Below are 13,114 nucleotides of genomic sequence, written 5' to 3' on the forward strand. Positions count from 1 at the left end.
CTCTTTGCGACCCCATGAATCGCAGCACACCAGGCCTCCCTGTCCATTACCAACTCCCGGAGTTCACCCAGACTCATGTCCATCGAGTCGGTGATGCCATCCAGCCATCTCATCCTCTGTCATCCCCTTCTCCTCCTGCCCCCAATCCCTCCCAGCATCAGAGTCTTTTCCAGTGAGTCAACTCTTTGCATGAGGTGGCCAAAGTATTGGAGTTTCAGGTTTAGCATCAGTCCTTCCAAAGAACACCCAGGACTGATCTCCTTTAGAATGCAAAGGCTGGATCTCCTTGCAGTCCAAGGACTCTCAAGTGTCTTCTCCAACACCACAGTTCAAAAGCATGAATTCTTCGGTGCTCAGCTTTCTTCACAGTCCAACTCTCACATCCATACATGACCACTGGAAAAACAATAGCCTTGACTAAACGGACCTTTGTTGGCAAATCAAAGTACCTTTAAATTATAAAGTGCCATACAAGTGTTAAGGCATTATTCCTGCTGGATTTAATATTGATTTTAAAGTATATTTCTTATAATACAGCAGAAGTTTATATTATTTAATTAGAAAAAATTATTGAAGCATTAGTAAAGCTTTGGGGAAAGGCTTTTCATCACTGTTAGGTCATAGAAAATAATAAGAAATTTGCTCTTATTAATGTATTTGGGTCATTCTCCTTCAGGATAATTAAATGGATAATTTCCTCCGGGCACTTTGCCTTTTTGTGACTTTTTCTGTGTGCTGCCTCTTAGCCGTTTCTCCACATTTTTAACTTCTTCTGCAGACATCCGTCTTTCTGATTCAAGATCTTCTTTTAACTTTTACTTCATGACTGTCCTTTTTATTAGTGGGCTTATAGGTTGGGTCCAACAAGTATTAGATTGAATTGTATGAAATTGCTATTTAGGTAAGTCAAACACAGTCAAAATATTGAGAACTTTAGATGACTCAACATAATTTCATTTTATTTTAGATGACTCAAACTAATTTTATTTTAGTAGGTACTCAATAAATACTTGCTGCCTGAATGACTAACTTAATGAATGAATATATGGTGCATTTGTTAATGTTTTTAGCAAGATCATTCATTTAGAAGGTAAAACCTAAATTTTACTTTCTAAAGACAGCGACATGAGGACTGTTTTTAGTTTGCATAAGCTCTCTGTCCTTGGGTTGTGTCTGATTAACACTTGTAAGTGGAGGATACAAAGGCACATCATAGATACCTAGACCACCACTGGGAGCCTTCACCATTTGGTAACTGAATGATTGCTTGAGGGTAGAAGCTTGCCAGATTGTGGTCCATCCTCATTATACCAGATGAAAAGACTGTAGTCACAGGGGATCTAGTGGCAATCTAGTGGCAATTTTAGTAACTGCCATAACTTGGAAGTAGTGATAAATGTCAATGTTATTTTGAGATGTCTGCAACAACTGTGATATGGTACAAAAAAGCTATCATTTCAGATGGAGTCGAAGGGGCAGGTAATGCTAGTAGCACTGTGGATTGTTGCCTGTATTCACAATTGAGAAATGCTAAATTTCTAGTAGAAGCTAGTGAAAATACAGGTGTAATCCCACCCCACCTCACCCCAGTTCAAATTGATGGACATTTGCTCCTCTTACTTTTAAACTCCTACTGTTGAGTTTTGATTATTAATGTTCCATCAGCTCATGTCTATGAAACACTTGTTTTATACTTTAGGAATCTTAAAGTCAATCTTGTTCACACTTGGAGGAACATGCTTACATTTCTAAAGTTTTGCAAGTTCAAAGGTCTTAAATCATCTAAGATGTTGACTTGATTCCAAGATGTCTCTCCATGGACATCTGCTAGATCTGCTCAGATCCCCAGGCTGTATTAAAGTATTCATGCTTTGCAATCCTGGACATTAGAGCTAGAAACTGTCCAGGCATCCTTGTTTTGCATGACATTCTTTACAATAGTAAATGTAAAGGGGCTCTTTTTCTATATTTTCCTTGGGGATCCCAAATTATAAATTTATACATATAAATGTGGAAATGTTCATTTGGTATGTAGGTTCTTTGGTCCTTAAAAAGTATCTAATTCTGATTGTAAAGGCTGGCTTTACATCAGTTAAAAAGATCTTCAATAAATGATGGGCTTCCCTCATAGCTCAGTTGGTAAAGAATCTGCCTGCAATGCAGGAAACCTGGATTTGATTCCTGGATTGGGAAGATCCCATGGAGAAGGGAAAGGCTACACACTCCAAAATTCTGACCTGGAGAATTCCATGGACTGTATAGTCCTTGAGGTCGCAAAGACTTGGACATGACTGAGCAGCTTTCATTTTCAACAAATGATTATACAGCGAGTGCTACAGTTCAGAGAAATACATCTCTGTGGGCTGCAGTAGCTGGGGAAGGCTCCAGGGAGGTGGTGAGATGAGCTGGGCTATAGAGAGTGGGATTAGGTGAACAGAGAAAGTGGGGAAGGCATTTCCAGCACAGACATTGGGATGAATGAGGCTTAGAGGCTTTGAGTTATGTAGGCTGGATCCCAAGAGTGAATAATACCTGTTCCTCATGAAATAACTGTTTAAAAACCAAAATGTTCTTAGGCTTTCAATAAAGTAAGCCATAAAACTAGTCTACTTTGGTTACTAATCCAAGTTTTTTGTCCTTTCATGTCTGTAAAAGTGTAATTTCTTAATATGTCCTGGTTTCTGGTGTAAATGAATATTTAAAGTCCAAATTTTCAGTTTCCTAATCATTTGAATCTTTTCCCTTTAGCGCCAACTGGTGGGAACATGCTTTTAGTGACAATGCAGCGCCTGCCTTAAGTATTTTTAGTTTGACCTTACTGAATTAACAATTCATCTGCTACCTGTTTTCTCTTTTCAGAGGTTGTAAATGAAAAGATTCTCTGTCAGGGATGTGGCTTTCTACAGATGGTATGATTCAGGCCTTGGCTCTTGTTAGCTGTGTGTGCTTATTGTGTTCCTGACTCTTGTCAAACATTTTTACCTTTTATCAGTAATGCATCATTTGTAGGTGCTAAGGCAGACTGGTGCCAGTTTGCAGTTAGAGGTGGATTGACAAGGAACTTTAGTCAATTTCCAAAGTTTCTATCTAAAGCTTGATAGCTCCACTTGCTTATTTTTACCTCTATCCTCTGACTTAGATGTGTAGTGGGAGAAAAAAAAAAAAAACATTGAAAGGGATCATAGGAATTATCTGGTCCCTTTTACAGGTGTTTAAGATGGTACTGTGCTTAGTCGCTGAGTCATGTCTTACTCTTCGTGACCCTATGGACTGTAGTACACCAAATTCCTCTGTCCGTGGGATTCTCCAGACAAGAATATTGGAGTGGGTTGCCATTTCCTCCTCCAGGGGATCTTCCCAACCCAGGAATCAAACTCAGGTCTCCCACATTGCATGCGGACTCTTTATCATCTGAGCCACCAGGGATGTTGATTAAGATGGAAAAGAAAGCAAATCACACACACAGACACACACACAAATCCTTCTTGCACCCTGTAAACACCATTTCTCTCAAATGGTCACTGTCACCCAAGTCAAATTTCAGGAACATTAAACATCCTCTTTCCATTTCTAGAAAACAGGGAATGAACTAGGTGTAGCGGTCTCTGCTTTCTTCACTAAATCTCTTGGCAACTCATCCTAAGTGTAAAGCTGCCTCAGTTCTGAGAATGGTAGCCTGGCAGCCTGTACATTCAAAGCATGGATCTGTTTAAACCTGTGTTGGGAGTGTCTAACTTGGCCTTGAGGTTTGTGGTATGGCTTTTTTAAGGGGTGTGGTCATGTGAGTTTTTGAGAGCAGCCTGAATCTTTGGATTAATGATAATAATAATAATAAATGGATCTTATTCCATAAAAGATATTGATTAATTTCAATTCATCAGGGGTTCAGTTTAAGATGTTTATGCAAAATATCACTGAAATGGGATTATGGAGATGGAAGAGTGGAAAGAACACAGACACTTGGGTCAGATGTCTGTTCCCTTGCACAACCAGCTGTATGACTCTGAGGAAATGACATAATCTCTCGGAGACACCTTTTCTTTGATTCAAAGTACTGGCAAGAGGATTAAATGAGATAATTTGATAGCTCTTAGTGTAATTCTTGACACATTAGAGGGATCCAGGCCATTTCTTTCCTTTCCTGCCTCCCTGCACTAAGGCAGTTGAAGATTTTTCTAATCTGTGAATAAATACACATTTGAGATTGATTTGACAGAGATTTCTGGAAGGTAAGAGAAAGTTAGAGGTCCTCTTCTGGAAGAAAATATTGTTCCATTTAGTATAGGCTTGCTTTCAAACATATAGTCTTAATTGGAATACTTGTATTTCTTTAGGTTTCCTAGCTCAGATTGTTAGGATGTGTCCTCAAATTGGCTTAAAAAGGGACTATAGGGTGTAAAAGGGGTATGTCAGTTATTGTGATTATTTTAGTTTTTAGTTAGGATTCTTATCTGTCCTGGGGACTAAGACATAAATTGTCCTAAATAATAAACGGAGTGTGTTAACTCATATTTAGGAAAGACTTGATTCTGTACCTGCACGTTTGCCACTCAGGGTCTCATTTCTCTCATTCAGGCAGGCTCCCCCTGACTTTCTCCTTTGCTCACAGCTCCAGGCTGTCCTTCCAAGGTCAAACAGTAACAATCGCACTTCCAGACCTCATTCTCTTACACATAAGGGGAGGAGGCCATCTCTCAAAGCTGCTTCAGAAGAGGAAGAAAGGATCCCTCTCCTGGAGGGCCATACTGTCTCCCAACACACTGTCTCCAGCTGCTTCATGTCCTCATCCCTGAACCAGTAACTATAACTAGGGTGTGCAAAACCCTGATTGGCTGAAGTCAATCAAGGCCTGTCCCTGCCCCAGGGATGGAGTTCATCTGGAACAGACCACGTGATTGAGAATGGGAGAGAAATGGTTTCCCATAGCACTTTTGGAATGCTTGTTCCAGAAGAAGGGGAAAGTTGCTAAGCAGCCAACCCCGGTGATCTGCTTCAATGGTCAATTCAGATTTTGAGCTGTGAATTAATAAAGCCTTCTGTTACGGTTGTAGAGATAATCCATGCATCATGTGGACTGGAGGCTGCAGGAGAATCCCAGTTTTGGTATTCCATGCTGAGGCTATTCTGACAAAGGACAACAATATTCGAGTAATTGGAGGTAGGTATGATTTTCCCCAAAGAAGGCAGGGCTGGTCATGGCCCTGATAACCTCGCCTTGGAGAAAGTGATAACCACATTTAGGGAAAGGGCCTTGGTCAGGAGAAGATTCTCATGATGTTTTATACTTGAAAGGATTATTTATGATTCCTTATATTGTTTTCTGCATATTAAATTTTTTTCCTTGTTTTTTGTTTTTAGAGTTATGTGTACAAGTGTTTATGTTTTTTTGTCTTTAGAGATCATTGACATACAGCACTGTAGAAAGTTTAAGGTGTGTGGCATGGTGGTTTAACTTACATGTATCGTGAAATGATTATCACACAAAGTTTAGTGATAATTGTTTTCTTCAATTATGGTAAAATACACATAACAAAATTATTGTTTTCATCGTTTCAGTGGACAACTCAGCGGCATTTGGTACATTCGTAGTATTGTTCCGCCATCATCATTTACTAATTCTAGAACATTTTCATCTAAAAGTAAACTCAGTATCCATTGAACAGTCATTCCACAACCCCCTCATCCCAGCTCCTGGAAACCACTGGTTTTTCTGCCTCCGTGCTGTTACCTAGTCTGGATATTTCTTATAAATGGTCCCACACAACATGTAGCCTCTTGTGTATGGCGTCTTACACTTAGCATAATATTTTCAGGGTTCATCCATGTTGTAGCATATATCAGTACTTCATTCTTTTTGTGGCTGAATAATATTCCATTGTACAGACATGCCAGATTTTGTTTATCCATTCATCAGTTGATGGATAAATATGAAAGTAAAAGTCGCTCAGTTGTGTCCAACTCTTTGCAACCCTGTGGACTGTACGGTCCATGGAATTCTCCACACCAGAATACTAGCATGGGTAACCTTTCCCTTCTCCAGGGGATCTTCCCAACCCAGGGATCAAACCCAGGTCTTCTGCATTGCAAGTGGATTCTTTACCAGCTGAGCCACAAGTGAAGCCCAAATAATATTCCGTTGTACAGATACACCACATTTTGTTTATCCATTCATCAGTTGACAGATAAATGTTTCCATCTTTTGACTCTTGTAAATAGTGCTACTGTGAACAGTCATGTACAATCTTTTGTTTGTTTTCAGTTCTCTTGGGTATATACCTAGGAATGGAATTGCTAGGTTGGATGGTAATTCTGTGATTAACTTATTAAAGAACTGCCAAAGGATTTTTCAGTGACTGTACAATTTTACATTCCCACCAGCAATGGTGTGAAGTGGTATCTTATTATGGTTATGATTTGCATTTCCCTATTACTGTCATTGAGCATCTTTTCATGTCCCCTTTGGCCATTTACATGTGTTCTTTGGAGAAATGTCTATCAAGGTTTTTGCCTATTTTCTAATTGGGTTGCTTGTCTTTTTGTTGTTTAGTTGTAAGAGTTCTTTACACATTCCGGATACTAGAACCTTATCAGAAAAATGATTTCCAAATATTTTTTCCTGTTCTGTAGTTTGTCTTTTCATGCTCTTGATAGTTTTCTCTCATGGCAAAAGTTTTTCATTTTGATGATATTCAGTTTATCTACTTTTTCTTTTATTGCTTATACTTTTGGTGTCGTATCTAAGAAATCATCACCTAACCCAAAGTCATGATCCCTATGTTTTCTTCTAAGAGTTTTATAGTTTAAGCTCTTACATTTAGAGCTAAGCAGTCTTTTGATGCATTTTGAGTTAACTTTTTTGCATACTGTGAGATAAGGGTCCAACCTTCATTCTTTTACATGTGGATAATCCCCCACATGGGTAGTTGAAGAGACTGTTCTTTCCTTGTTGAATAATCTTGGGACTATTGTTGAAAATCAATTGACTATTGAACGTATGGGTTTATTTCTGGACTCTTAATATTCTGTCATTCTGTATCCTTATACCAGTGCCATGTTATTTTTCTGACTGTATCTTTGAGCTAAGTTTTGAAACTGGGAAATGTGAGTCCTCTAAGTTTGTTCTTCTTTTTTAAGTTTTTTTTTTTTTTTTTTTTTTTTTTGCTATTCAGGGTCCATTGCAATTCCATATGAATTTGGGACCAGCTTTTTCATTTCTGCAAGAAAGGCTGTTTAGATTTTGGTAGGGAGTACATTGAATCTGTAAATTGCTGTTGGAAGTGTTGCCGTCTTACATTTAAGTCTTCTAGTCCATGAGCATGGGATGTCTTCCTATTTATTTAGGTCTTCTTTAGTTTCTTTAGCAATGTTTTACAGTTTTTAGTGTGCACGTCTTATAGCTCCTTGGTTAACATTATTCCTCAGTATTTTATTCCTTCTGATGCTCTTATAAATGGAATTGTTTTCTTAATTTCATTTTTGAGTTGTTCATTGTCAGTGTATAAAATACTATGAATTTTTGTATACTGATCTTATGCTGAACTCATTTGTTAGCTCTGATACTATGTGTGTGTGTATTCTTTAGGATTATTTCTATGTAAGATCATGTGATCAGTAAATGGAGATTTATCAATCCCTCCGTCCCTCCCTCCTTCCCTTCCTTCCTTACCTGGCTAGAACTTCCAGTACAGTGTTGAATAGAAGTCATGAAAATGGGCATCTTTGTCTTATTCCTAATCTTAGGGGGAAAGCTTTCAGTCTTTTACCATTCAGTTTGATGTTGGCTCCGGGGTTTCATAAATGCCCTCTATCATGTTGAGGAAGTTCCCTTCTATTCCTTAGTTGAGTGTTGTCATCTTACAACACTATTGGGTTTGTCAAATGCCTTTTCCACATCAATCAAGATGATTCTATGTCTTTTTTCCTTCATTTTATGAATGTGGTATGTTATGTTGATTGACTTTTGTATACCAAACCAGCCTTGAATTCCTGAGCTAAATCGCATTTGGGCATGGTATATAGTCCTTTTAATATGCTGCTGGATTTGGTTTGCTAGTATTTTATTGAGGATGTTTGCATCTATATTCATAAGGAATATTGTTTTCTGGTTTTCTCTTAATGCCTTTATCTAGCTTTGGTATCAGGGTAATGCTGGGCTCACAGAATGGGCTCCTTCCTCCTCTTTGAAAGAGTTTGAAAAAGATTGGCTTTAAATGGGCTTCCCTCATTGGTAAAGAGTTCCAGTTGGTAAATAATCTACCTGCAGTGAAGGAGACCTGGGTTCAATTCCTGGGTTGGGAAGATCCCCTGGAGAAGGAAATGGCAACCCACTCCATTATTCTTGCCTGGAGAATCCCATGGACAAAGGAGCCTGGCAGTCTACAGTCCATGGGGTTGAAAGAGTTGGACACGACTTAGCGACTAAATCACCACCACAGTTCTTTAAATGTTTGATAGAATTCACCAGTGAAGCATTTAGTCCTGGGCTTTTCTTTGTTGACGGGTTTTTGATCACTGGTTTAACCTCTACTTGTCTGTTCTGTTTCTTATTGAGTCTGTTTTGGTAATCTGTGTGTTTCTCTGGGCTTTTTGCACATTTTATTTAGTTTATGTAATTTTGTTTGCATATAGTTGTTTTAGTGTTCTTTTGTAATCCTTTTTGTTTCTGTTATACAGTAGTAATATCCACCCTTCATTTCTGATTTTAGTGATTTGAATCTTTTCTTTTATGTCATTCTAACTAAAAGTTTGTCCACTTGGAGAATCATTTTAAAGAATTAGCTTTTTATTTTGCTTATTTTTGCTATTGTTTTTCTGTTATTGTTTGTTGCTTAGTCGCTAAGTCATATCCGACTCTTTGCTACCCCATAGACTATAACACGCCAGGCTCCCCGTTCTTCACTGTCTCCTGGAGTTTGCTCAGATTCATGTTCAATGAATCATTGGGTCAGTGATGCTATTTAACCATCTTATCCTCTACCACCCCCTTCTCCTTTTGCATTCAATCTTTTCCAACTTCAGGGTCTTTTCTAATCAATCAGCTTTTTGTTTCAGGCAGCCAAAGTATTGGAGCTTCAGCTTCAGCATCAGTCCTTCCAATGAATATTCAGGGTTGATTTCCTTTATGATCGACCGGTTTGATCTCCTTGTAGTCCGAGGGACTCTCCAAAGAGTCTACTCCAGCACCACAATTAGAAAGCATCAGTTCTTTGGCACTCAACCTTCTTTATGGTCGAACTCTCACATCCATACATGACTACTAGAAAAACCATAGTCTTCATTTCATTTACCTTCACTCATCTTTGATTTTAAGCAGTGCTTTGAATCCTGGCCTTAGCCTGTAGCTGTCTCCAAAGGTCACATCCCATGCATCTGAACTTTTGTTGTGTGATATAGTGGAAAGCATCTTTACATGGGTTCTGAGTCAATACTTCAGATCCCAGCTTTGGCATTTACTAGTTGTGAATCTTGTGCAATCACTTACAGTCTCTCAATCCATTTCATTATTAGTGAAATGGAGATAATAGCTACCTTGCAGGCATTGTGAGAATGAGATCACGTTATGTTTAGCACATAGTAGGCACTCAAAATCTGTGCTGCTTACTCTATTTGTTGAACAAGATCTACTCTACTGTGAGATGACTCTAAGGTCTATTCTTGCCCCACAGTAAGCCAGAGTTCAGATGAGGATTAGCACCTGCTTCTGGGATTTGGATTTTCCTCCCTCCCCAAGGGTCCTGGCATTCTAATCCCTTCAGCGAGTTGCTAGGTTACCACTTAAAGGCATGTGATTCATTCATGTTCACAGAAGTTGAAGTCACTGAAGATTTACTAACGTTTGCTGAGAATCTCCCTCTAAAAATATGGTTAGAGTCAAAACATCAAAGGTGGGTTAAAAACAGCAGAAGTAAATAATCCTTCCCTCAAACATGTTTCTTTTTGGTTTGCTTGTCACACAAATGAATCCATGTATTCTGTGGCAATAGGCAGACCCTTCTTTTCTAGAATACCTAACATTTATTGGACATTAGCATCCATTGATGTAATCATGCCATTATTCAAGCAGTCACAATTTTCTAGAACCTATAAGTTTTTAGATTTTTTTCCTGTGTTTTAAAAAAAGCCACTAAACTTGTTTTGTCAAACATTGTTTTTGAATTTTCTATATATTCCTAATTCCTTGAGGTTTAATAATTTTCTTCACCTTCCTTTATGAAAAGACCAATTTGAATCAGTTTTATTAGTTGCTTCCTGAGATTTCTGGGTTGTTAAACACTCTTGGTCTGTTGGTGTTTTTTTTTTTTCCCCTCTGTCTTAAAATATAGCTGACATAGATCTGCTCAAATAGTAATCCTGGGTTAAATCCCCTTGAGAAGTGTATCTGGGGCATTAGTTATCTCCTGTTGATCTTAGAGTGTGAGATTCCAACCTTGTTTTTTTCTGTTATTAAATGTTTCATTGAATTCACTGTTAATATTTTTCATACAATAAGATTTCATATGCTTTATTTGTGAAATATTCCAGGAATATGTTTTTACTCACCATATCCATGTTTTTTCCAAAATTACATGCTTTGAATATTTAAGTGGAATTGCATTTTAGAGGCAACAGATATTTTCACTTTAAAGTAATCTTTTCCTGGAATGAAGCATTTTATGTTCTGTCCCTGAATGTATCATTTTCATCAGTTTGCATCTGTATAGACTAGCACTGTCCAACAGAAATGTGGTGTAATTCTTCAGTAGCTTTATTTTAAAAAAAAAAGCAGAAACAGGTGGAATTAACTTTAATAATATATTTTATTTAATCCAAAGTATCATTTTCACATTTGCTCAGTATAAAAAAATTGTGACGATATTTTACATCCAGGGTGTATTTTGCACTTTTAGTACATCGCCATGTGGTGCAGAGTTTTCACTGGAAGCATTTGGTCCGTGTTTAGATTTCATAAATGTTACAGTTTGAAATTATAGTAAATTCCTATGCTCAAGTTGTTCCAAACAAGTTTTCCAACTTGTACTGAGACCAAATTGAGTATGAGTTTTAAAATTAAAAATTAATTAAAGTTAAATAAGATGAAAAATTCATTTCTTTTGTCATACTAGTCACCCTTGCGGTGCTCAAGTTACATGTGGCTAATGACGCCATCGTCAACAGTACAGGTAAGGACCTAGTCTTCTGACAGGGAGGCAGAAATACACTGTGTTGCCATTGAAAGGGTTATTCTTGAATTCTAAAGTAATTTTAAAAAATGTTAGTTTTATCTTCCTTCTAGTTCCACAAACTCCTTAGGGCACGTCACTACTCTAGGTGCTTCTGAGCTGGCAGTTAGATTATAGGTTCCTTGTTTGTCTTTGCTGTGCTACAGTTAGTTCTGGAACTTCCCGGGCGTCCTAGTACTTCAGATTGTCTTTTGGGATGCATGTGAGTGGTTGACGAGACAGTTCTACAGTCTCATAGTAGAACTGATGCGATGTGTGTTAGAGTCTTAGGTGTTGGATATTTGGCAGTTTGCTCGCCCTGCCTCTTGTTTTTGTATGGAAGAAAACATGGCTGAGGTCGTTGTGACTTGAGCAGTTGGTAGATTCAGTTTAGAGTTGTAGTTCTCCACTGGATTCTGTCTGGGGAGAGGGAGCCCAGGCTTACTAGGTATTGCTCTTTTATTTATTTATTTTTGGCTGCACTGGGCGTTCATTGCTGCTTGCTGCTGCTGCTAAGTCACTTCAGTCGTGTCTGACTCTGTGTGACCCCATAGACGGCAGCCCACCAGGCTCCCCGGTCTGGGATTCTCCAGGTGAGAACACTGGAGTGGGTTGCCATTTCCTTCTCCGAAACATGAAAGTGAAAAGTGAAAGTGAAGTTGCTCAGTCGTGTCCGACTCTTAGTGACCCCATGGACTGCAGACTACCAGGCTCCTCCGTCCATGGGATTTTCCAGGCAAGAGTACTGGAGTGGGGTGCCATTGCCTTCTCCCATTGCTGCTTGGGCTTTCTCTAGTTGCAGTGAGTGGGGGCTGCTCTCTAGTTGCGGTGTGTGGGCTTCTCATTGTGGTGGCTTCTCTTGTTGCAGAGCACGGGCTCTAGGGGATGGGCTTCAGTAGTTGTGATTCATGGGTTTAGTTGTTCCGTGGCCTGTGGGATCTTCCTGGACTAGGGATCAAACTGATGTCCCCTGCATTGCAAGGCAGACTCTTAACTATTGGGCCACCAAGGAAGCCCCAGATATTTCAGAAGCCCAAGTGTATAATTTACTATGTATTCTGTGTATCAGTATATATTTGTAGCTATTTTGCAGTGTGGTTTTTATTTTTTTCCACTATACAAAATTTTTTCCTATGTATCAGCAAACTTTTTTCTTTTTCTCTTTTTGGCTGCACCTTGTGGTTTGTGGGATCTTAGTTTCCCATCCAGGGATTGAACACAGAGTGAAAGCCTAAAGTTCTAGCCACTGGACTGTCAGGAAATTCCCTTATCAGCAAGCTTTCTTATTCTAAAAGCTCAACATGTATTAACTGATTCAATGCTTTTAGCTACCCTGTAAGATAAGTCCCTTTGTTATCAACCTCATTTTATAGGTGAGGAAATTGAGCATAGTGAAATTAAATAACTTATTTAAGATGACAGGCAGGAAGTAGCAGAGCCAGAAGTTTGAACCTTGGCAGTTTGACTCCAGTGTTTTTCCAAACACCTTACTGACCATCTTCCCTGTGGCCTGGGGCAGGCACTGTAGAGCAGGCAGGGAATCGGGTGCAGTCCTGGTCCCCAGCAGCTGATGTGTGCTTAGTCACTCAGTCGTGTCCAACTCTTGCGACCCAATGGACTGTAGCCTGCCAGGCTCCTCTGTCCATGGGGATTTTCCAGTATTTCCAGAATACTGGAGTGGGTAGCCTTTCCCTTCTCCAGGAGCTCTTCCCATTTTCCCAACCCAGGGATCGAACCTGAGTCTCCCACATTGCAGGTGATTCTTTACCATCTGAACCACCGGAGAAGCCCAAGAATACTGGAGTGGGTAGCCTAACCCTTCTCCAGGGGATCTTCCCGACCCAGGAATCGAACCAGGGTCTCTTGCATTGCAGGAAGATTCTGAGGCTTGGGCTTTTTACATGTAAAACTGGGGA

The 13,114-nt window shown here is 39.2% G+C and overlaps 1 protein-coding gene across 5 annotated transcripts in view; it reads left to right on the top strand.

Moving 5' to 3' along the window:
• Positions 1 to 13,114, top strand: part of TTLL5 (tubulin tyrosine ligase like 5) — a 316,639-nt gene that overhangs the window by 3,044 nt on the left and 300,481 nt on the right. For all 5 annotated transcript variants that reach the window (XM_055538712.1, XM_055538711.1, XM_055538708.1 and 2 more), the window contains exon 3: positions 5,052 to 5,158. In XM_055538712.1, the coding sequence (XP_055394687.1) occupies positions 5,052 to 5,158 (107 nt within the window). The remainder of the gene's footprint in view (positions 1 to 5,051; positions 5,159 to 13,114) is intronic.

This window comes from Bubalus kerabau, chromosome 10 (genome assembly GCF_029407905.1).
Source record: "Bubalus kerabau isolate K-KA32 ecotype Philippines breed swamp buffalo chromosome 10, PCC_UOA_SB_1v2, whole genome shotgun sequence".
NCBI classification, from domain to species: Eukaryota; Metazoa; Chordata; class Mammalia; order Artiodactyla; family Bovidae; genus Bubalus; species Bubalus kerabau.